This window comes from Equus przewalskii, chromosome 1, assembly GCF_037783145.1.
Source record: "Equus przewalskii isolate Varuska chromosome 1, EquPr2, whole genome shotgun sequence".
Taxonomy (NCBI): Eukaryota; Metazoa; Chordata; class Mammalia; order Perissodactyla; family Equidae; genus Equus; species Equus przewalskii.
The window spans coordinates 139,648,578-139,673,560 of record NC_091831.1 but is presented as its reverse complement, the minus strand read 5'-3'; the positions used below and the strand labels follow the sequence as shown (position 1 = coordinate 139,673,560).

At 48.2% G+C, this 24,983-nt stretch overlaps 1 protein-coding gene and 1 long non-coding RNA gene across 9 annotated transcripts in view; one reads left to right on the top strand and one right to left on the bottom strand.

The window, feature by feature from the left end:
- The window catches only part of TNFAIP8L3 (TNF alpha induced protein 8 like 3), a 50,677-nt gene extending 35,440 nt beyond the window's left edge, over window positions 1-15,237 (bottom strand). The window contains exons 1-2 of one of the 2 annotated variants that reach the window (XM_070580202.1): window positions 15,039-15,237; window positions 8,523-8,641 (exon numbers count right to left, since the gene is read on the bottom strand). Coding sequence is in view for 1 of the 2 variants with exons in the window: in XM_070580191.1 (XP_070436292.1) it covers window positions 1,113-1,164 (52 nt within the window). In the remaining variant the exon portion in view is untranslated. Of the gene's footprint in view, window positions 1-1,112; window positions 1,407-8,522; window positions 8,642-15,038 lie in introns of those variants that run through there. The other variant, XM_070580191.1, reaches the window with a different exon arrangement.
- Window positions 87-18,003, top strand: LOC103546926 (uncharacterized). Of its 7 annotated transcripts, none has more exons than XR_011528429.1 (6): window positions 1,927-2,065; window positions 3,404-3,563; window positions 13,508-13,640; window positions 15,360-15,716; window positions 15,957-16,062; window positions 17,113-17,876. It is a non-coding gene; the product is annotated as an uncharacterized lncRNA (long non-coding RNA). The 7 variants fall into 7 exon arrangements; XR_011528427.1 differs by having other exon boundaries at window positions 1,927-2,168; XR_011528425.1 differs by lacking the exon at window positions 13,508-13,640 and having other exon boundaries at window positions 17,113-18,003.
- Window positions 18,004-24,983: the final 6,980 nt, after the last annotated feature.

Here is a 24,983-nt window from a genome sequence, read left to right as displayed (position 1 = left end):
GTAAGGATGAAGGGGAATAATATATGTAGGCCCTTGGCACAGAACCTGGCGCTGTCCTGCCCGGTTCCTGAGCCTGCCTTTCCTACACCCACGCCACGGCTGATGGTACCTCCTGTCCCTTGGTCTCCACACTCAAGACTCTGGTCTGACATTGCAAAGAATGGAGACTAGTCCGGGACCTCCAGTCTGTACCAGGAGGGTCCCAGCTCTCAGGTCACAGGACTAGCTTCCAGGGCCGCACGGGGCCGGCAGGAGGGCGAGCGGGTCTCCGGTGCGTGGACCCGTGGGCGGCAGGCGGAGCGGGCCGGTGGAGGTGGGCAGAGCCCGGAGGTAAGTCGACCCAAGGCTGTGGGTGGCTTCCTCCTGTTGCTCAGTATCAGGGAGAGGCGGGGGAGGACGTTCATTTTTCCTAAGTAAGCCTCCACCCATCGCTTCGATAACTATCGATTGCGAGAAGCCGGCGGCGCCTCTTCCAGGCGAAGCCCGGCTCCCGCGCGCCCCCGCGCCTGCGTTCGGGACCCCCTCGCGGGGACCTTCTCCGTCTGCCCCGGCGGCGAAGGGCGAACGCTTCTGCACAGGCTCGTCTAGCAGGCTTGGGACCCGCAGCCACAACCTGAGCTTTGACCCCTGCTCGTCCACCCGCGGGGTCTTTCCTTCCCAGAGTCCCCTGTCACGCCCTCGGACGGGGTCACCTGTTCCGCAGCATCCCGGGAGCCTCGGGTTCGAGGACTAGGCTGGCGCTCGGAAAGTTATTTCAAAGGGCAGACGTGTTGCAACCCTCGCTGCAGCAGACTACAGGACGCGCATCTCCCGAACCCTTCCCCGCCCCCACCCGGCCCGGGCCACCCGACCCGCAGCAGGAGCCCGGCGGCGCTGGGAGCCCTCCGCAGATGCACCTCCTCTCCCTCCCGCGCGCCCAAGTGCCACGGGGGAGAAAGCCCCAGAGCAAACTCCCGGCGCGGAGCAGTCCCCAGTCCCGGCCTGGAAGGGATCGCGCTGCTGGGGATCGGCCTCCCGCCCGGCAGCGCCGAGAAATACTCGCGGTTTCCTGCCCCGGCCTCCCCTCCTCGGGCCCCAGCCCTCCCCGCCGGGTGGCCGCGGCCCCTCGGTACCTGAGGCGGTCACGGGCTCGCCCTCGCTCTGCTCGCCGGAATCCGAATCCATGCTGCGGGCTGCTGGCCGCGCGTCCACGGCCGCCCGCCCGTCTGCGGGGCGCTCGGGCCGGCGTCCGGGCTGGAGCTGCCGCGGCGCTCTCGGTGCGGACGGCCGGGGAGGCAGCACGGGCGGCTAGGGCCGGGCAGTGCGCGGCGGCGGCCGGGGGGCGGCTCCGCAGAGGCGAGCGCCGCCCGCGCCCCGCTCCCTGCTCCCCGCGCCCGCCGGCCGGTGCCTGCGCGCGAGGCGAGCGCGGGGCGGAGGGTGGGGCGCGCCGGGAGACGGCTGGGAGGAGGGGGAGGCGCGAGCTGGGAGGAGCGGGAGCGTCCCGCGCCCCGCGGACTCCAGACTGGGGTTAAATCCCGGGAGGCGGCGCCGCTCCGCCGCCCCGCGCCCCGCGCCCGCCCCCCGCAGCCTTGAACTTGCTGAGCGCGGCGAGGTCGTGCGGGGCGGCGAGGCCTCTTCCCTTGCGTGCGGCCAAGTTTGGAGAAGGCGAAAAAGCGCCTGCACCTAAGTAGGAAAAGGAGACGCTCCCAGTGGGAGGCCTGGGGCTGCCGGGGTTCGAGTCCCACTCCAGCGCTCGGAGACCTTGGGCGAGTGACTCAACCTCTCGGTGTCTGTTTCCTCACTTGGAAAGTGGAGAAAATGACAGTCCCCTTTTGTGCGCAGTGTTGGGTGGGAAGTCAATCAGATAATGCCTGTGAGGGGCCAAGGGCAGGGCCTGGCACCTGGCGAGGAGGTAAACACCAGGCGGCCGACAGCGCGCGCTCTGGCGGTTCTTCCCCGGCGTGGGCGCGGCGGGTTGGGGCAGGGCGGCGGGGCCGGTTCCGAGGGCTCGGAGCCCTCGCTGGCATCGAGGGCAGGACCCGCCCTGCCAGGACGGAGCCCGGCCACCGCGCCCGCCCCTCAAGAGGCAAGAAGTGACTTTAAAACCTTTTCTTTGTTTTTAATACAGAGTGCTAAACTTCCTCCATACCCCCTCCCCCGCCGCCTTCCACTTTCTAAAAAAAAAAAAGGTATTTGTAAATGTATTAATTAAGAGACTAAATTAGGGGGAAAATACAGGAGCAGTAAGGCCTCAGGAGATCCTTTGTTGTTGATTCTTGATTATCCACATAGTCTTATTGTCTCCCTGAATTGTCATCTCCAACACTTATATAACCTCAGGCTGGCTTCGCTGCGTGCGAAGTGTGCGCAGAGAATGCAAACTAACTTTACTGACCTTAGCGAAATGAAGTCTGGAAGAGAAAGTCTCCTAAAAAGTGCCTTTTATTGTTTCCTGTGTACACTTGTTGAATCTGTACAGTGACTCAGTGAAGACTTTAGGTTGGACTATTTGGAAATGCTTTTTCGGAGGTCAAAAATGGTTGAAAGTTGGCAATTTCATATAATTCAACTTATATATATTGTTATCCTTGTTTTATCGAGGTGGCAGTGGAGTCTCAGAGAGAGCAGGTAACTTTCCTGTGGTCTCAGGTCCAGGAAGTGGGGGAGCTGAGCCTTGAAATCAGGGCCGTCTGATGTCCAGACCTGCTCCCAGCCTGAACGGGGTGGTGGCACAAGTGAGTTTGGCCTCTCGGCTCCCTGAGGGCTGCCTCCTTTAGTGAAGGCAGGGGCTTCACAGAGTGCCCGTCCAGCTCCACTTTGTGTTCTCAGAAAACGTTGTCTGGACCACCAAACTCACGGACTTTAGTTGAAAAAAGTTGGATGGGTTTCCATGGAACCATCAAAAGAGCCTCGTCCTAGATGTGTGATCTTGGGCAAAAGGCTTACCCTCCCTCAGTTTCCTCATGTGTTGGCAGCTCCTTCATAGGGTGGCTGGAAGGGAGTAGGTGAAATATCCAGTGTGGAAGTGATTACCCAATGCCTGGCACACAGTTGCTGTTTGATAAATGGAAAGAACATGAGTTCTTAGATCTAGTGGATCCCATCTAGAAAAACAAAATATTTTTAAAATTACATTTTTAAATGAAAAGAAAAAAGTAACAGCAACGTTTGGATAAAAGTTGGTGCTCAAAGAACAAATAGCTGGGATCCTTTTATAAGGTTGCCATCATAGCTTTGGAGTCTTAAGGAAAAACAAGGGTGATAGCGTCAGAGAACAGAGCGTATTGGATTGAAAAGGCATCCAGCTTGCTCTACAGGCCAAGCCGAGATTCAACAACAGGAAATGTGAAACTCTCTCTGCTCCGTTAGACCTCCTTTCCTGGCACTTGGTGGAAGCTTTTTTATTTCTGTTTGTTTGTGTCAGCGGACAGGTGGTATGGGTTAAAGAGTGAGGGAAACAGAAATGCCACTGAGGCGTCTATGCCTCACAGCCAGAAAAGATCTACTGGAACTTGATCGACAGCGAACCCAGTACCGGGAGCGCACATTGAAGACACATATAGGCCCATCAGTCATTGTCTTCAGTGAGTATCGAGCACATTTCTGCCCAGAGATAAAATGATGGGGGGTGGGGGGAGAGGTGTGCTGGTCAAAGTGCTCCTGAAAAGCCTATGAGGTGAGTCTTCAGACAAGCGACACTATTCATTTATCTGTGCCTGTATTCAGTCATAGCATATTTCTGCAAAAGGAGGCAGACAGAGAAAGAAAAATTGAATGTGAAATTAAACAATGGAGAAGAGAGATCCAAACTAAATAAGGTTTCCATTCCAATTTCCTATGATGTGCAGTCTGTTGTCATGGGATAGCAAGACAAGGGGAAATGACTGCTGGCACGCGTGTGTGTTTAATGAGGAACATTAGTGGAACGTACCTTATCTGTCCTCCCAGTGTGGAAAAATCTGTATAAGAGAAGGAAGTCCTTAAAATAGTCCCCCACGACCTCTCTGAAAACAGTGAAATCTGAGGTGGGGAATCTCCTTTGCAAACCCATCCTAGTATATTTCTTAAGAGAAAGAAGGAAAGAAAAAGCTCTTAGAAAAGAGGAAAGGATTTCCGTAGTTCCTCTGTATATTTTTAGAAGTATGGCATCACTTCGCAGACTTGAATCTAGAGGCTGAGGCTTATAAACCACTTTCCTCAGTGTTTCCACTACATCTTTTCAGCCTGGCTGCTCTTCAGATGCGCAAATTTCTAACTCTTCTTGGTTGTTTCTTAGCTTAGGCTAACGACATCGTTGGCTTTTTAAGGAACTTGCCTGTCTGCTGGGACAAGCATATCTATTTGTAAGGTGTCAAGAAACAGATAATAAAATAGATCCATTTCTGCTAAGGCAATAATACGCCTTTAATCTGAGCCAGTGCTATGACTCATCTGCCTGTCTCCTCCTGTGGGATGGGAAGGGAGCTGTCTGCAAACCTTCGGCAGGCAGCCGGGAGGGGGGAGGTTCATCTCGCAAAGCCAGGGTTGCCGCTCGGCTTCAGAACTCCACCGGTCTCTGGAACTGCCCTTTCTCTGGGCTGAAGTGGCCCTTGGTACTTTCGGTGAAAGGTTGGCCAGGACAGCCCCATTTTTAATAACTTGTCTCAGGGTGGATGCTGGCACCAAGGGAGCTTCTGCCCAGAGGGGCTCTGGGCAAGCTGGACAGCGCGGTCTGAGCTGGCTTCATAACCATCTGGCAGAACAAGCCGGCAGACAGGCTTGAAAGAGGGGCTTTTCCTATTTCTTTCTGGCTAGCAAAAATAAGTTTTATGGTGCCCCCCCCTCCTTATTTCAAAAGCAACGCACATCACTGCAGAAAAATTGGAAAGTACATATAAACAAAAAGAAAGAAAATTTAAAAATCCATTCATAATTCCATTAGTTGAAATAACTGTTAACATACCTTTTGAAAATTTTTCCTCTTTGTGTGTATAGCATTCCACTTTCGTAACTTGCTTTTTCCTTTTAACAATATGTTGTGAACGTCATTCCATCTGCTCTCTGACAATATGGGTTTTAATCATACCTGCACATACCTATTGTCTGGGTGTACTAGAATGTATTTAAACAATCCTTTATCGTTGGGCATATAGGTTGTTTCCAATTTTCTGCTATAGTAGACAGCATCAGTGAACATCCTCATGTCTAAATCTTTGTGCACATCATTAATCAATGTCTGTGAACCTTTAGCAGCTTCATTTGTTCTTGGGAGAGAGAAATAAGATGGAAATTGTAGCTAACAAAACAATTGCTGTATGTATCCCAAGACTTTAAGGTGATCAAGAATTTTCATGGGCATGATCCCTCCTTGGCAGAGGGTGGGTTATTTTAGTTCATTCTTGCATTTACCAAACATCAGTTGAGTCCAGAGGGGGTTTCTATAGGTGGAGGAGAGGAGTGGAAAATTGTCTTCCCATTTGCTTTGTGGGCAGCGTGTCCTCTGCACAGCCCTGTCCAACTCCAGACACTTTGTGGGAGGCAGTGGGGGGATGAGGCTGGCAACTTAGGCATCAGGCTGTTCTCCCAGTGTCTTAGCTTCTGCCCTCATGAGCTGCCTACAGGACAGCTTCCTGAGCAGCTAATGCAGTTATAGTGACTCTATTCAGGGAGAGAAGGAAATTGAGAAAGAGGGAGGAGGAAGAGAAAGAGGGAGAGAGAAGAAATTGGCTTTATGGACCAAATCTCTGTTTTGCTCCAGCCCAGTTTCTATGGGGTTGTTTGTAAGCCTTTGAAACAGCAGGACCAGGATGGTTCAGCCTATGATCACATATGGGGTCTGGTCCCTCTTGTGGCATTCACTGTGGGGGCTGCGGGATGTGACTGTGCTGTGTTGGAGCTGTTCTTATGAGGATCCATACGTCTCTTATGTGGGTACCCTAAGTGACTGTTTTAGCCTTGCCCAGTGGCTTGCCATCTTCCTGAATCCTTCTACAGGTCTGTGGCATGGAAAGGGGAAATATTATTCCCACTGGGGAGAAGCCAGAGTCAAGACCCAGGCTTAAGTAGTGACTAGCATCCTTATAGTGTTCAAGAAGACAGGAGAGTTCCCAAAGACTGGATAGCGGCAGTATTGCCCCAGTTTTCAAAAGGAAGAGAGGAGTGGATTCCAGGAATAACAGATTGGTATCATTTTTGTTGCTCTTTAGCAAAAATCTGGAACAAACAGATTTATAAACATTTAAAGAAGAAAACGATGATCACCAGCAGCCAACATGGGTTCATGATCATGTCCCATTAAAATGACCATCTTAACTTTCTTTAAACAGGGCCATTAGGTGTATAAATCAAGATAATTTCATTCAACTTCAATGTAGCAAGTATTAGTTGAGCACCCTCTGTGCTTCAGGTGCAAAGTGGAGGGAACTGACCGCCGCAGATGCCGTAGGTTGTGATTTAAGTAAAGGCTCTGATGAAGTTCTTGCATGATTTCCTTGCTGTGAGGTGGATCTGGAGCTGGTTGAACAACCCTACCCAGTGAGCCACGATTCACGATTCTCCCTTAACTTGGGTGGAGGTCTCTGGTGGAGTGACACAGACCTCTATCCTTGGCTCTGATGTATTCTACTTATTTTTTTTAATCAATAATTTAGAGGATGAATTTGGTTGTGTTTATCAAATATGTAGATGACTCTGCTATGGCAGGTCAGGGAAGACTTGGAGTCACATGGAAAAGATATGTGGGTCTTGGTTGTCCATAAAGCCAACATCAGTCAGCAGTGGAATAAACAGTGGAATAACAGCTGCATTGCTACAGGAAGGGCAGGAATAGTCCTTCTGTGTTAACACCTCCTGGTGTTATGGACAGCTGGGGTCTTATGAACATCTGGTGCCACATTTTAAGGAGACCTACCAGGTTGCTCTCAGAGGACAGGAACCAGGACAATGAAGGAGGTTTGGAAACCATTCTGTGTGAGAAAGTTTGAGTGTCAGGCTAGGGGAGAAAGCAAACAAGGCATGGTAGGATGGATGTCCTCAAAAGTGTGAAGACCTAGACTCTAGCCTGATGCAGGACTAATAGGTAGACGTTATAAGAAGGTAGAATTGGAGGCCGGCCTGGTGGCGTAGTGGTTAAGTTCACTCTCTTTGCTTCGGTGGCCCGGAGTTCGCAGGTTCAGATCCCAGGTGCAAACCTACACACTGCTCATCAAGCCATGCTGCAGAGGCATCCCATATACAAAATAGAGGAAGATTGGCATAGATGTTAGTTCGGGGATAATCTTCCTCACCAAAAAGAAGGAAAAAAAAAGGAAAGTAGAATTCGGATCTTGTGCCAGTCCTGGCCTGCCTGTCCTCAGATCCATTCCTTGCCCTTTCCCTGCTCTGTATGGAAGATGGGCTGACACCTGCAGGCTGCATTTGCCAGCTCCTGTGCCAGTTGGTTTCTAGCTGGACCCAGCCAGTGCGAGGCACTGGCAGAAGACTGGAGAGCAAGGGAAGGAATAGCTGGGATATTCTCTCCCATCCTCCCTCCCTCAGATCTCGGCACCTCTGACAGTGGCTGCCTCTCCTCCATGGCTCCAGCTGCCACCAGATGGATCCACTGTGGTTCCAGGTTCCATCAGGTGACCACAGCCTCTGGGCTCCAATAATAAATAGCACCTCTTCCCTTTTGTTCCTCCAGCCCAGGGTGGCAGTGACTTCCTGCTGTTGCTAATATCTAGGTTGCCTCACTGTCCTCCGTTTGCCTTCTCAGCTCTTCCATCACCTCTGTAGTCAGTTCTCTGTATTACTCCATTGGAAAAATATAAGATAGTTTCTTCTTTCCTAGTTGGACCTTATTAGTGTGACACACAGAAAGAAGAAAGAGTATTTTAATGATTACAGGTGGATGAACGTATGGTGGGAGGCTGGAGTCCACTATCTTTAGCATTCCTTTGGAAGCTGGGCACAGAAGGGAAATGACGTGCACAAATCCTGGATGTGGCAGAGCTGGGACTAGAATTCAAGGCTCCTGACTGCTAGACCAGCACTCTTTTCATTTGACGTTAGCTCTCTCCTCCTGCATATATCTTTATTAACCATCCACTCCTAGTTTATGTTAATCACTCTTCTCATCTATGGGAGGAAAAATGGAGTCTCCTAAATTCTTTTTTCTCCTTTAATTGTCTTGTGATTTTGTGACAACCTGGTTCAATAATGCTTACTTGCTAATTATTTTACAGAACAAACACTATTCTCCAAGTGTTGAGTGGAATCTTTTTTCCCTCCCTTCAAAGCATTTTCTACTTAGAAAAAGCTAAATGCATGTTCCAATCTGGAAGATTCTGTTTCTGTAAGTCTGAGATTTCATAACATCTATGTTGAATTGAGGGCTGTAGAAGAGTGAGGAAATGTTCAAGGTCAGCTAGTCTAACCCCATTGCTTTAGATATAAAGAAACAAGACCAGAAAGATGGAATGGCTTGCCCACAGTCAGGGGCAGAAGTGGGACAAGAACTCAGGTCTCCAGCCCTCATTCAGGACACCCATCCTACTTCCACGCTCCTTTATAGACCATATACTCACCTTTGCTACATCCAGTTTTCAAGCTGCTTCTGCCTTCAGTTCTCAAAGCTCTTTCCCCAGTACTGGTCTTTCCCCTCTTCTCACCTCCTTCATACCAATGTTTCAGAGCCCATCTTCACCTGGAATAGAATCATCAAAAGCAAGACTTGACCAACCTCTCTTTTTAATTTCTTCATCTCATCAACAACTTCATTTCGTTCCCTTCCCTCCCCTCACCTCCTCCCTTTGTCTTCTGGATTCTCAAATTTTCCATTCCTTTCTCGTCTCTAGCCAACATTTTCCATCCCACCAAGTTGTCCATTAGCGTTGTTCTTTACTTGATCCCTCCCTTCTGTGTTCGAAGCCAATCTGCCTGGTTGAAGCCATCAACACTTCTAAGGGAAGAATCTTTCAAGAACTGGATCTGATTCCTGGTTGCCGTAAACCTTTGATCATTCTCTGAAGAAAGCCATAAATTAATGTCACCCCTTGACAGGACCCCTGGGCCTATCTCTATTTTGTCCCTGGCCTCTCGACTGTGGATATGAGCATCTTAACACCTCAAACAGTATGGCAATGTTGGGAAATCCTCCCGTAGCCAAGAATATCAAACTATTTATTTTAGTTCAAACCGTTAACACACATCATCCCATGGGAGTTTCCAGTGTTTCAGTAACTTTTTCTTTTGGCTGTTTATCGATCTTAGCTGGTTTTTAGATCCTTCCAAATTTGTGTTATCTAGACATTCGTGAGTGCTTAGATTTATTGAAACTCTTTCAGGATAACATCATTACAATCCAATATTTGAGTCACGGTAACCTTGTTCAAATGAACTAATCCTCCTCTCAGCAGACACATCGACACCGCATTTCTAGTTGGTTTATTTGCATTCTTCTATCCTTCCATATTCTGTATTACTTTCTTCCAATGTGGATTTTGTCAAGTCACATAATTGTCAAGAGACCAGGAACTCAGTTCAGCCTTCACGTTTCTGTAACTCATACTTTAATTTCTCCTGATGAAGTGGGTAAGTCCAGGGATGAAGTATGGGGTTTCTGTTCCAGAAAGCAAGTGTAGGGGACACCTGTCTCCTTCCTTAGCACAGCGATATTGCCGCCAGAGCTACCAGGAATAGGGAGTGACCCAGAGGAGAGAGGACAGCCTCAGACACCAGATCTTAACCCCATCATGCTCTCCTCTCCTAAATACAGAGTGGAGGGTGGGGTCAGAGCAACACCAACTCTCACTTCCAAACAATCACATCTTCCAAGGGTCTCCATCGTCACCCAACGTGCCAACAGCCTGCCGGTTCCCCAGGCTCCTAGTCTTCAAATTAGTTTCCTGGTTTTTGTCTCACTGCCACTTCGGCATCCACAGTCCTATCAAATTCTAATGATATTTCTTCCACGTGTCTTAATTTAACCCTTTCCTTTCCAAATCCACAGTCACCCTCCACCCAGCTCTTCCCCTGTGTCCCACTGGCTGCAACAAGACTTTCTCCATGCTTGCCCAAAACCCACTACACCCAAGCCGGAGCTCGAGGCCCTCTTTTGCATCTGAGAGCTTGTGTCTTTACTATTCTGCTCTGCCCCGCATGCACAGGAGAGCCCTGAATATGTATCGCACATGAGAGCCCTCAATGCGTATCAATACGAAGAACTAGCCAGAGTCTAAGCAGTGATGGGTTTGTCCCATGTCCATCCCATTTCACCCTCCCTGCTTCCTGCCTCACCCTACATTTAATTTCTCTGGCTGTCTGTTTGCTGCAGCCCCATCCCTGGTATGTGGGCTCCTCGCCCCTCCTCCCCCCGACACAAAGCCTGTCTCCTTCCTGCGAACCAGGGTGCTTTGCTGCGAGGGCTGGAAGTTTTGACTCCCTGGCTTGGCGTCAGGCTCTTCTCCCCAGAATTATCCTCATGGGGACTTTTGGCCAGTGTGCCCTGGTGTTCCTGGAACCCATATCCTCTTCTTGGCTTTGCCTCTGGACCACAGAGTATTGGGTAATTTCTGCTGTGGTGGAGTGAAGACACCTGGATTTTTGTACTGGCTGTTCATGAACTTGATAAATGACTTTAAATAAGTCAGGACAGCCTGTCCCAGCTCTTCAGATGTCAGTTCTGAGGAGCTTCAGCTTGCCATCTTGCATGCCTTGAACATGCCCCCCACTGCCTGCTAGTGTCTGAGCCTGTACTCACCAAGTCGCTTTCCCCAGACAAGACAAAAGGGTGGGGATGCGTCTTATTTGGAACCTGGCATCCAGCATGCCCTGGGACCCCGCACATCCACTGACCCGTTTCCCCTTTGCCTCTGCCCCACAGAGTGGGTAAACCAGCATGCTTGGGTTTTGCCTCAGTTTCCCCAGTTGCATTCACATCCTTCTTGGAACGGTAGCCCCCTCAGACACTGACTGTTTCTGAGCTCTGGCCAGTTCCTATTACTTGAGGTAACACGAACAAGTGAGTTTTCATCTCCAGAGAGTTTGCCTAATACAACCTGCCATGTGTGGACTCTCACTTAGCTTCAAAAATTAACTTGATTGCATATTTTTGAGTGCCCCTCTCAATTTCTTTAAATTGCCAGTTGTCTTACAGCACCTTTTAAGAATGTAACCAAGACCAGGATAAGTCAGAAAGTAAAACCGTGGAGCAATCAGAAAAGATATCTTTTACTCAGATGAGAGTCCCTTAGGCTCTCACTCATGGTCTAGTTTGCTTTCTTTATTCCCAAATTCTGTCAGGTGTGAGAACAAGGGTGGGGGGTGCACTCTGGGCAGCACCGGAGCCAGTGTGGAGGAGCTTCTGTCGTCACCCACGTCCCCTGGACACTCACCTTCCCCTGCGTCCTGCTGGCTGCCTGCTATAGACACCTGCGGGCTTCTGGAAGTGCCAGGAAGCTGAGGGGACCCGCCCTCAGAGAATGATGGCCAGGATCGGGGGGATTCAATCTAGGTCCCTACCCGTTGTGTGGGACAGCCCTGCACAGTCTTGTAGATGGCCCAGTGCCCTGAGCCCCAGCGGCCCCGGGATAAGTAACTTCACCTATAAGTAATGCAGCTGCACTGGCTACCTTCCCTTTTCTGTCACATCCCCAGTTCCCTGCCCCTGCATTCCTGGGATCACCTCCCAAACCAACAGCTTGCCCTCAAATTCTTATCTCAGCGTCCACGACCTGTCCTAAGTCACGTCACAAGAACAAGAAGCCCAGAAATGATGGAAAGAGAAGATAGAAGAACTCTGAAAGAGCAGAGACAAGAGCTAAAGTATTATGGGGCCCTGGGGTCATTCAGCAGGGGCCACTGGGACTTGAGGGTATGTGAGATGATTCCTGTACACACTTCGGGCACGGTGGTGACCTGGGTATAAAGTGTGCTCTTCAGCAGGCTTGGGGAATAAGTGCCACATTTTAGGAAGGTTTCTGCCTGAAAGAGTAAAAATAGGTTGTGATGCTTAAAGGAATAATTCCTTGATTATCTAGAAGCTTGAGTTTCCTGGACGCCCTGTTCCCTAATAGCCAGGATTTATTGGGTTTTCTGTTGAACTAAAATCATTGCCTTCAAGCTTCAAAGCTCCTAGTTCCAGCAGCTTGGTTCTCTAAGATTTGTATTCTTCATGTTTTTCATAGTCTTTGATTTCCTCCCTTCCCATCCTCCATTTGCATAATGGAGTTCTTTTTTTTAAAGCCTGCCTTCCCATGGAAGCCCCCTTCTCCCCTCGACCACTTCATTGGTGCACCATTATGCACCATTATCTCATTCTTGGGGTATGGGGATCGGCTCTGCATTCAGTATTCCAAGGGCCAGCACACTGAGATTTGTACTTCTGTTTTGTTTCCAATCCAAATTGATTATTTTTTTCAGTTGTCATCCAGATGTTTGATATCATGTAAACACAGCTTGAAAGTGTTCCTGAACTGCTTACAGATGTACGCCAGTGAAATCCTTTCCAAATTATATATAATGATGCTCTGGGTCTATTTATATCTATGTCACAGTCTCTGGCTTGAGTGTTAGCTATAAGACTAAGTTGGAAAGAAAGTGGAAAATTCACGTGTGTGGGTGATTTGTCTTCTTGATTAAAGACTCCAGATATTTGGAAATATTCAGGAATTGATGTCATTTTCCATTGAGTGCTGGCATGTCTGTAACTGTGATATTATGGACCGAATGTTTGTGTCCCCCTCAAATTCATGTGTTGAAACCCTAACCCCCAATGTGATGGTGTTTGGAGATGGGGCCTTTGGGAGATGATTTGGGTTAGATGAGGCATGAGGATGGGGCCTTTATGATGGGATTAGTGCCCTTATAAGAAGAGACGCCAGAGAGCTCTCTCTCTCCCTCCCTCCTCTCTCTCTCCTCCTGTGTTCACACAAAGAACAGATCATGTGAGCACCCAGTGGGAAGATTGGCCATCTGCAGCCCAAGGGGAGAGGCCTCACCAGAATCTGACCATGCTGGCACCTTGATCTCAGACTTCCAGCATCTATCCCTGTGAGAAAATGACTTCCAGTTGTCTAAGCCACCCAGTCTATGGTATTTTGTTAGGGCAGCCTGAGCAGAATAATACACATGGGGATCCAGATCTGTTGATCCATTCAGCATATGGTTACTGTGACTCTCAACCTTGCTGTATACCTATTTGTACACCAAGCCAAGAGCTCCTCACCTGCTGTTTGGCACTAGAAAGGCACCCTTTAAGCCCTTTAGATCTACTCATTTCTTATCAAAAGCTTGGTTACAGGATATGGTTTTTATGTTTCATTGCCTAAAGGATGTTGTAGCTGATTGTATTTTACAAAGATGGCAGCAACACTATCTCCCATCCACATGCTCTTCCACAGGGGTACCTTGACAGGCCTCCTGTCAAGAAGTGGGGTCTGTGTCCTCTCCCCACAATCTGGGTGGGCTTCTGACTTGCTTGTAACCAACCCAATGCAGTGAAAGGGACTTTGCATAACTTCTGAGGCTAGCCCAGAAAAGACTATACAGCTTCTGTCTGTCACCTTCGAAGCCCTGAGCTGCCACATAAGAATTCCAACCACCACTGAGGCCTCCACGCATTGAGGAAGCCCCTGCCACGTGGAGAGGCTGTGGACGAGAGCTCCTGTCCCAGCCGACAGCCAGATCAACCACCGGACACGTAGGTGAGGATGCCTCCATATTTCAGCTTTTGAGTTGACCCTAGGTGAGCCCCCAACATCACGGAGCAGAAGTGAGCTATCCTTGTACCCTATCCAAATTCCTGGCCCACAAAATGGGGAGCAAAATAAAATGGTAGTTGTGAGTTACTATGTTTTGGGGTAGTTTGTTATGTATCTATAGTAACTGGAACAGATGGACGTTTCATTGATTTCTCTCTGGGTAAAATCTCACCCCTGGATCAAGGCAGACCAACAGAAACCTGCCTTGCCTGGATCTTTCTTGAGCAGCCCTCAGGAGTGGTGCCCTGTTTTGTACCAACAGGCAGGCTCAGAGGCAGCTATTCTGCAGAGATACTGTTAAGGAGGGCACAGAGTTCACTTAGAGCTCAATGCAGGAAATTCTGTGTTTCCTGGAAGCAACTGGTATCTTGCAAACACTGGGAATCTTATCATTGCTCAGCTTTCCCTCTTTACTTTGGCTTCTGGGAAGCTCAGAACCAACTTTGTGACCAACTTGGAACAACTAATCTTATCTTTTTGTGTCCTGCTGTATTTATTTTTGGAAGTCCCCTAAAAATACTTTTGGAACAAGGTGGAGTATAAATGAATTAATGGGAGAAGGATGTCCCTCAAATCACTCTAGTATTTGGGAGTGTTACTAGACTGAACTAGTTCCAACGTATAGCTTTACTATAACCAAAAACCAAACACACTCTACGATCTCTAAAACAAAAATACAAGAAGCTAAAACGGGCAGCCTAGACCAGAAGTTAAAAGAAATAATAATCCACTACAAAGTAATATATCATTTAGTAAACAAAATAATGAGGCACTTAGACAGGGAAAGTAATATTTATAGAGCACCCCCAGGCATTTTCTAGATCCTTTATGTACATAATTTTATTTAGTCATGTTTAATCCTGATAAAACAACCACATGGGCATAAAGTTATCTTATTTTGCGATGAAGAAACTGAGGCTCAGAGAAGTTAATAAGCTTGTCCAGGGTCACACAGCTAGTGGGAGACCTGAGATTCAAGCTCCATTCACTTTCCGGTTGTGGTGGGTATTGATGACAACTTTGAGGCCCACGTAAATTAGAATGCCTTCCCAGGCATAGATCAAATCCTGTTCCAGTGCCCACTGTGCAGATGCATCTCTTTCATGAGAGTGAGGTTTTGTTGTAACAAGTTACGGCCAGGGAGGGATTCAGTGCCCTGGGGTGCAGCCGGCAGGGAAGGCTGAGCTGCAAGAAAGGGAGCAGTGACACGCCTGCCAGGACAACCTCTTACACAACCACTGCTTTCTGAGCTCACTCTTTCAGAATGGGGAGTTTTGTTTTCTTTTCCCCTTTCTGTATTATCACCACCGTGCCCCACCCTCCTCTGGAAAATATCCTTACCTCTTCAAGGAGGCTGCCCGGAAAACCTCTCAGATGTCAGCCATGGCTGTGGGTGAGGTTTCTGTCACACTCACCGGGTGAGAGGCTGCTTGTTTCTGGACGCTGTCACCCGGAGAGGCATTTGCCATTTCTCCCCACATATGGACAGGAACTGGAGAAATGTGTTCTTGGTACCAAAATAATTCCTCTCAATGGATTCAGCCCTGAGCAGATTGGGCAAGCACCGTGACCGTGGGCTTCTGGGTGGAGTTTGGACATTCTTGTGTTTTGTCTCATGAATTGTTACAGTAATGATACCCTGCTTGTTGCATCCTTTGCCAGACAGTGATTTTAAGCACCAGAGAGAAGAAACCCTGACCTGTGGGCAAGAACTCCATCCAAGCTCTAGCCACAAGCTGTCATTTATCTGGGTGATGCCGCTGAGACTATGACTTAAATTCTCAAATTTCTCTAATGACTTGTCTGCATAAATGACCTTTGGTTGCTGTTGGAGGTGGCCATATAAGCAAGCATGAAGTGACTTAAGGGGTGCCATCTGGGTGAGCCAAACAGCTCAACACCTTCTCCCCTGCTGACCATGGTGCCATCATCAGGGATTCACGCCACTGAATCAAAAGGAAGTTTTTGGTGTACAAGAGTCTCCTAATAAAAATATCCCTGGATGGATGCTTATGGCAGGTATGTGGGAGCCCTCAGGTGAGCTGCTACCTTCTCTACACTCAGCCCCACTTCCCATTCCCAACACACTGGCAACCAGTCCATAGGACCTTGATGAGGTCCTGACTCAGTCTTGGCCAGTTCTGGAGCCAATTCAGAACATTAGTGTCCTTCCCCTACCAGCAGATGGGGTTTGGCAATTTACTTGTTTGCTCACTCACTTATTCATTCATTCATTTATTCAATTTTTTTATTGAGCAGCTATGTGCTCAGGCATTTGGCTAGACTCTGGGGATGCTGGAGTGAACACAGTCCCTGCCTCATGGAGCATGCGTTACAATGTAGGAGACAGACAAACAGTTCGCCAGTAAGTGTATCACAGGGCAGATGGTGATATGTGCTGAGGAGAAAATAAGGGGGCTGGAGAGTGACGGGGATGGGGAAGGATGTGTGTGATATTTGCATGGCAGACAGGGAAATTCTCTTGGATGAGGTGACAGCTGGGCAGAAGCTGTACACGGTGGGCGAGTGACATAGGGAGAGGCATTGTGGGCAGAAGGAGCAGCTGGGGTGAAGGGTGTGCTGGAGGACCAGCAGGGGGCCCTGGGAGCTGGAGGGAGGCATCGGGAGGGTGGTTGGTGAGGAGGACGGGGGGGGGGGGGGGGGGGGGGGGTGGGGGGGGGTGGGGAGGGTTGGGCAGGAGCAGTGACTCCTGATTCCTAGTCTGAGTGCCTGGAAGGCCTGGAGTGAACCTGGTAAAGGAGCACTCGTCACACTGCAGCCTCTCTCCCAGAGGGCCAGGAAGCTCCATCCAGAGCCGCAGCTTGCCTGGACGAGGCCTTGAAAACTGACTGCCAATTCCCCTGGGGCTGTAACCCTGTCCCTCCACTCTGTATCAGCAAGTACCGTCCCTCTCCAGGATCCTGTAGGGGCCTTCCCTGGGATGGCCCCATAGCCTTCACTTGGCCACCCCCTATCCCCCACCCCTGACACCTGGGTGGGAGCAGGCCACCTTGAAGGTTGATTCCCCTTAGCCCCAGCCCTGCTGTGTCCCAGCTTCTGCACCCCACCACGTCCACAGCCAATCTCCACCCCCATCCCCATTCCTGAGGTGGGGCTTGTTTGCATGGAATCACTGCAGGGAAAAGGGGCTATGAGAATGCTGGTGGCCAGACACTTCCTGCCTCACATTTTTGGCCAGAGCCCACCCTGGGTGAGCCTCACCCGCCCTTGGGAAATTCATGAAGTGCTTAGTATGTGCTAGACACTGTGCTCTACACGTGTCAAGATTTCCCAATGAGAGAGGCATTTTGCAGATGGGGATATGAAGGCTCAGAAAGGCTAAGTCATTTGCCCAAGGTCACACAGCTGTTAAATGGTGAAGTTTTGCTTGAAACTCAAATCTGTCTTTCCCCAGGACTCTTCCCAGAAAAAATGGTAAGAGTTGAATGTGTTCAGAAAGAGGTTCTGAACGGAGTCTTCTAACAGGACAGCTCTGCGGCTGCAGACATGGAGGAGCTGAGCTCTGCATCTTGCCTGCATCATTCACCCACCAAAAATGAAGATCCTGGAAACTCTCCTGCCATCCCTCACCCGTGACAGATCTGCTATGCCAGCATCCAAAAGGATGCTGCTCTTCTGGTCCAGAATTCTCTGATTGCAAAGAGAAAAAAATTTGTAAAATTTCCCCTGGTGTACAATTATTCTTTTTCCTGACCCTAATGCCCGGCCTCTTACATCAAACATTCGCTCAGTGCCTTCTGGGTACCAAGGACTGGGGACACAACACTAATTATGGCCTTGTCCCTGCTGTCAAGGGGCTCCCAGAACAGAGGGCCAAGTGACTTCTTGAGATGGCTGCACCATGACCCTGTTTTCCTGAGGAACAGGCCATGCTGCTGTCTTCCCCACAATTCCCTTCAGATCTGCAGGTTCTTGTCTGTGTGGTACCGTGTCAGGCCTGTGGAGGACACAGTGAGAAATGGCACCCTCGCAGTCTGAAGGAGTCAGTGAGCTAGACTTGGGTGGGGGGAGGTGGGCTGTGTGCAAGACAAGTACCCAAACCTCTACTAGTGGGCAGAACACAGGCTGCTTCTTGCTTAGCTTTGTGCTTAAAAACAAAACAAAACAAAAATTAAATAAAGGCAATGCTATTTCAACAAGATGAGCCTGAAAGGAAAATTGTACAGGATGTAAAATTTTTTTGTGTGTAACATTTGAACTGCAAATTATTTTTCAGTGAACTGGTTTTTTTTTTTTTTTTGAAAAATTTCCACGTTTACATCACGTAGTTTTTCAAGAGATTTCCAGGAGATTATGACGTTTCTGTGCAATTGCTTAAGTCTGGTTTCGTTCAGTCTCCAGATGTAAAACTCATAGGGAAAGTCGACCTCCCATTTCCAGGAGTAATGGCAAAAACATAGAATTGTACGCAACTTCCCTCAGGTCGTTTAGAGACATTTTAGAATAATTTGTTTTCTGTTACTCTTCATTCAGGTCTCCCACTTCCTCAGGGATTGGTGGTGAGGCTCCTGACCAGCCCGGAGAGGGTCATGCCGTCCCCAGAGGGCGCTGTGGGGAGATCCCTGCTTCAGGTGGCACCTGTGGGGCACAAGGGAGTCAGCTGCCGGCGGGGAGTGTGGTTTGGAAGGTGCCAAAATGCTCCCTCTGCCACCAAGTTTGGCCCCGATAACCTGTTATAGTACCTCAAATTCCACCTTTAGGGGTTTATTCCCTTTGATGACATTGTTTTCGAACTTTTTTTGAGGGGATGATGGTAATGCAAGGGAGCTCCTTCTGCAAATGAGCTCTCGTACCAAAGGCCCGGATGTACATAACTCAGATGTGAATTAGGGATCTCCCTCTCTTGCATTCTAGGTGGACTTCTCTAGACATCTCACCCTCCTTGCCATCCTACCTGTTTCCAGAGCCTGATGAAGCCCTGGGATGTGACAGTCTTGTGGTCCCCTCAGCTTCTGGCCCGTCTGTCCCATTTTCTCTTCCATCCACCCTGTTGCAGAGCTCAGCCAGTCTCCAGTTTCCACATGACACCCGTCACCGTAAGCATTTTGTGAGTTTTGCAGACATCCTGGAGATTTCATGGAGATCAAGGGCGAGTTCACTCTGTCATCAGGCTCACCCCTTTGTCCTCTGTCTTCTCTCACGCCCCAATTCTCCTGGGGCTCCAAATTCTTCTCCTTGCATGTGGACCCCTTGAAGGTGCCCCCACTTCCACCTGGTCCCAGTGGATCCCTCCTCCCCGTGAAACACGCTCCTCATGAATCCTGAGAGGCTCCATCATCTTCCCGCCGCTCAAGCCAGACATCAAAGGCATCCTCTTTGGGTCCCCTGTCCAAATACCAAGTCCTGCCTAGCTTAAATATCCCCATTCCTCCAGGCTGGATGCAGAATAATCTGGGGATAATCTGCGGGTGGAAGGGGGATGGGACTGGCGACTTATTTCCTAGCTGCAGGTGCATAGCCATCGCCCCATTTTAACTCTGATTATCTGTTTCCTTGGAGTAACTTTTGGGGGTGAGTTGATGAAGATTATGGGCAATGGCTAAAGTCCCCCAACCCCTCCCACCACAGTTCTTCTCTCAATCCCCACTGCCACTGACCCCATCGTGGGACACAGGATGACTGTATGGCCTCCCACCTGGACTCCCTGACCCCTCTGCTCCTTCTGATCCATTCTCCACACAGCCTTCAAGACTGGCTTTCTGAGAGTTGAATCTGATCTCGTTGTCCCACCTCCAGCGATCCTTGCTGTCCTTTGACTAAAGACCCCAATCCTTTACACGACCGGCAGGGCCCTCCACTGTGTGGGCCCATGTCTCCAGCATCACTCTCACCTCTCCCAGATCCTGGCTCTTCATTCCAGCCGTGAGGACCTGTTTTCAGTGCCTGAATGCGCTCGTGGTATTCACACAGGCTACTCCATCTCCCTATAACACCCTCCATCCCCATCACCTGGTGAAGCGCTCTGTGTCTCAGCTTATCCTCCCAGTTAGACAGCACTTCCTCTGGGATGGGTTCCTGACTTCCCAGGCTACGGTCTAGGGTGCTGGCCTGGGAACTTTTTGCTGCAGATAATAATAATAGCCACCCAAACTGAGGGTTTCCCTTGTCGACAGTATATGGTAGTCCTGCTGTCCTGAGAAGCCACCCTGCCTGCCATTGTGTCCCCAATATCTGGCACATTGTGGATGCTCAGTGAATATGTGCTGCATAAATGAATGAACGAACGAATGAATGAACGAACAGACTGCCAAAGCAATGTTTCCGTGTGAAAATAGATCTCATGATGTTTCATCTGGAAAAGAGACAGCAGGCAGGGGCGGGAGGCTGTGCATGATCACCAACCTTAGGTTGCTATGAGAAATTGTTGGAGGATTAGAAATAATGCGCGAGGAGCACCGAGCACAGCGCCTGGGACCCAGGAAGCTTTCATGGAAGGACACTTTCCATCCCCTCTTGTCCTGTCTGTACCCATTCCCTCCAACCCCAGCCTCCAACAATGGGTTGAACCAGAGGCAACAGGCAGAGAGTTTAGATATGCAGATTTCTGCCTCTGGAAAGGAGAAGTTTCTGACAGAATATTCTGGAATTGGAACAGGATTTTTGTAATGGTGACAGGCCCGCTCTGCAATCATGATGTTGAAACAGGGGCATCATACACCAGAAGGGTGGACCAGATGTCTTTTAGTTTCCCCTCCTTCCTCAAGAAGCTCTTAATCTATTATGTCACTTTTTTTTTTTTAATTTCCTTTGTTGCCTTGATTTAAAATAGGTGTAGTGATGCTGTGGATTCAAATATAAGAGAAATCTCAGGAAAATTATGTTACTAGGAAACCATAAAGGTTTGACATTCTTTCAAGAGAATTTCTATTCTGCCACCATATACTGTTCCTGAGGTCTTACCAAACCAAATTCTTTCTCCGTGGCCAGTCTTCTTTGGGCCAGACTCCCTCCCACAATGAGCCTTGGCCGTTGAACACCAAAGTCATTTGTTGGCTACTGCTTTTTCTGCTCTTTCAAGTATTAAAGCAGAAAGCAGAGTTTTCAAGCGTGCTTCTTATTCCAAGCAAGAGTGTGGGCTTATTCTGAACATTTTGGGCTCTCTGAAAAATATATATGAGATATCTATGTTAGGGTTTCTCAACCTTGGCACTAAGACATTTTGGGCCAGATAGTTCTTTCTTGTGCGGGGCTGTCCTGTACATTATATGATGTTTTAGCAGCATCCATGGCCTCTACCAACTAGATTCCAGTAGCACCTCTCTAGTTGTGACAACCAAAAATGTCTCTAGATATTGTCAAATGTCCCGTGGGGAAGCAAAATCACCCCTGATTGAGAACCATCGGTCTAAATAAAAAGACTGGAAGTCAGTCAGTCATCTAGATGTTCTGTTGGTCTAGGCAACTAACACAATGAACCTGAAACCCGGCTTTTCTCACCTCATAACCTGGGCTTGGGAGGCAGGACTTCACTGTGATTAAGATCAAGAATCCAGAAGCCAAGTGACCTGGACCTCCAAGTCATTAACCTCTGTAATCTTTACTTTCTTCATCTGTGAAATGGGACAATGACAGTATTTACCCTACTGGGTGGTCAAGAGGATTAAATGAGATAATGTTTGCAAAGTGCTTATCACAGTACCTGGCGCTTAATAAGGCTGCAATCCGTGTGGCCTATTATTGTTTGTGATGAAAACTTCTCAGGCTGAAAAAGATAATCTATTCTTTGGCAGATAACTTAAAAACCTGCATGCATTCGCACCAGGCAACGTGGGCTAACTGCCACAACACACAGCCCTGAAGTTTAAGTGGCTGAACACAGCAAAGTTTATTTCTCACACACCCAATAGTCCATCACCATTGGGTGTTTCTGGCAGGACTGCTTCCCTGGGGACCTAGGTCTCTACCATCTTGTGTCCTCTCCACAAAAAAAAGGCTTCTAGGGTCAAATAAATTTGAGAAATAATGCACTTGTAACTTCTTTCTTGGAGATTCAAAAACTGTCCATTAACATACGAAGAACTCCAATGAATTCTACAGTAAAGGAACCTGTGAACTTTGTTTAACCCCACGTTTCTCAATAAGTCAAACTTATTCGGGCATTTCCCTCCCTGTTTTTAAAAATTTTGTCCTGTCAGCTGTTAACATCCCATGGAACAAGAGTCCTGTGGAACAGCCTTTGGGAAATCTCAATTTTGGTTTTGAGCAGAGGAATGACATCGTCAGGCCCGTATTTCAGGGAGGGAATTCCTGTCTCAGCTTGAGGGATAGTTTGTAAAGGTGAGTGATTAGACTCAGAGAGGAGGCTTTTGTCACAGTCCAGGCAGTGACAAGGGCCTGAAGCAGGGCAGTGGTAGCGGGATGGGGGAGGAAGGCCTAGAGGCTTAGTGGATACGTCTTGGTCAGCTCGGGCTGCTCCAACTAAACACTACAGACCGGTGGCTTAAACAGCAGACGTTTTTTTCTCGCAGTTCCGGAGGCTGGGAAGTCTAAGAGCAAGATGCGGACAGGTTCAGTTCTGGGAGACTCTCTTCCTGGCTTGTGGATGACCACCTTCTCATATGATGGAGAGAGAGCTCTCTGGTGTCTCTTCCTCTCCTTGTAAGGTCACTAACCCCATCATGCAGCTCCACCTTCATGATCTCATTCTAAACCTAACCACCTCCCAAAGGCCCCACCTTCGAATACCATCACTGTGGAGGTTAGGGCTTCAATAGGTGGGTTTGGTGGGAAGACACAAGTATTCAGTCCATAACAAGACATTTCGGCAGTAGAATTACTTGGATTTAGCTGGTAAGCGACTGTGGAAATGAAAATGTCAGTGTTGTCTCTCCCGGGTGGCAGAAAAGACTAGATGTTCAAAGCTGAAAGAGAGCCCTTGGAGGTTTAGAGGGAAACTGATTGGTCTCTGATGTAGGTGAGATCACCCAGGGGAAGAGTGTCAGAGAGCAGAGAGGAGGGCTCAGGGCAGAGTCTTAGAGAACCACCCATTTGGGAGGGTTTGGATATGAGCAGCCAGAGAGGAGAGAGCAGGGCTGGGGCTGCAGCCTGTCTCAGAAGCCACGGAAAAGTGTGTTTCAAGAAGACCATCGCAAGTATCAGGTGCCGCAGAGGAGTCTTCTGGGAAAGAACAGGAAAAGCCACTGTTGGATTTGACCCGGGTGTAAGCGTACAGGGTTATGGGATGGGAGAGTGAAAGCTGAGCCAAAGGCTTGGAGAAACAATGCAGCTCACCAGGGTAGGTGCCTCTCTGGGAGGTTTGGCTGGATGGGAGGGATTGGGGAACGGTTTTAGAGGAGAGAGTTCAGAACCTCTCCGTAGGGAAGGAAGTCAGGGGTTAGAGGGAGAGAGAAGATACCAGAGAAAGGGGGCCTGGGAGGGGGGAAAGGAGACCCCTTCCTCTGGGAGGAGGGCAGCAGTCAATGTTGGGAGTAGTGCAGAGAAACTGTGAGGTGCAAGGCAGGAAGGTGGAGGGAGCTCCCCTTCTTTTTAGGGATATAGACAGTGAAGACATCTGTGAGGAGACAGAGGAAGAAAAAGGGATGTTTAGAGAGGTGCTTCTGAGGAAATGCCACCAAGCTCCCAAGACTCATTTTCCAAGCAGATCTTTTCCAAAATGGAAGCATCTTTATTGCTTGTGTTGATCATAAGAGCAATAATACTTATAAAAATTCTAATTATTCAGAAATATAGACAGATGACAGTGTAATCTAAAATTTGTCTATGACCTCACATCCCCAAAATAATCACTGTTAGGTATATATCTTTCCACATCTATTTTCTTTTCCTTCTTTTTCTTTCCTTCCCTCCTTTCTTTCTCTCTCTTTCTTTCCTTCTTTCTCCTTTTTTTTCTCTTTTTCTTTCCCTTTCTTTCTCTCTTTCTCTCTTTCTTTCTTCCTTTCTTCCCTTCCTCCTTTCCTCCTTCCCTCCTTCTCCCTCCCTCCTTTCTTTCTTTCTTTCTCTCTCTCTCTCTTTCCTTCCTTCCTTCCTTCCTTCCTTCCTTCCTTCTTTCTTTCTTTCTTTCTTTCTTTCTTCTCTCTCTTCTTCTTTCTCCCTCTCTTTCTTTCCCTTCCTTCCTTCCTTCCTTCCTTCCCTCCTTCCTTCTTCTTTCTCTCTCTGTCTCACAGTTTTGTTACAAAAATGAAATTATGCCTACTGCTTTGCACTCTGCCTTTAAAACCTATTCTGGACATCTTTTCATGTCTATTCATATGATTCCTACCTTTTCATCATTTGAAAGGCTGCATAGCATTCCATTTTATGGATATATCATAAAGACTTCTGTACCTTAAATTACATGATTTTAAAAGTTTTCAAAGCCAAATGGGGTTACATGCACTCAGGACTAGACACACAGAGACATTTCTGGAGACAAAGAAAACAGCCCCAGGCTCTAGTGTCATCTTGAAAAACAACTGCATTGTTCACAATTGTTCCTACTATGGTTCCTTTAGGAGCTGTTTGTTCTCAATTTTATTGTTAAACATAATTTCTACAGAATCATTCTCAGAACAGTCACTCCATATAACTTGCTATATTTTATTTCCAAATGAAAATATACTGCTTCCTGAAACAAGACCCCGAGAAGAACTCAGCATAGTTTACGTGGCATGCCTACCAAAAGGGCATAATCTGAATCTAATGATGACAAAACATCAGACTCAAATTGAGGACATTCTACAAAATAACCAGCTATTCTTGCAACTCTCCTGTACATCTGAAACTATGTATAAAATAAAAAAAAAATAATTTGAATGAAAATACAAATGTAACCCTTTTATTTTCATTACTGCCCAAAGACCTAGATACACAGCTTGAAATGCTTACTTGGAAGTTGTTGACTCATGACTCATTAACCTTCAGAAAAATCACAAAAATTTTAGCTTTTTTTTGTCAGTGTTGCTGATCGCTCACCATCTTCGTGACTGGCCCGGATGACACACCATCTATCAGCTCACCACTCTCTCCCACGTTTGCCCTCTTCTCCTTTAATTTGTCCATCCATCCAGTGGCTCCCAAACACGAAAATACTGTGTTGCATCCTACCTACCTGACCACGGTTTTGTGTGTACCTGTGTCATGTTCTTTCTGTGTGGATCATAATTCTTTTGTTTGTTTGTTTTTTTGGTGAGGAAGATTGGCCCTGAGCTAACATCTGTTGCCTATCTTCCTTTTTTTTTTCCTGAGGAAGATTGTTGCTGAGCTAACATCTATGCCAATCTTCCTCTATTTTGTTGGTGGGATGCCACCACAGCATGCTTGACAGCG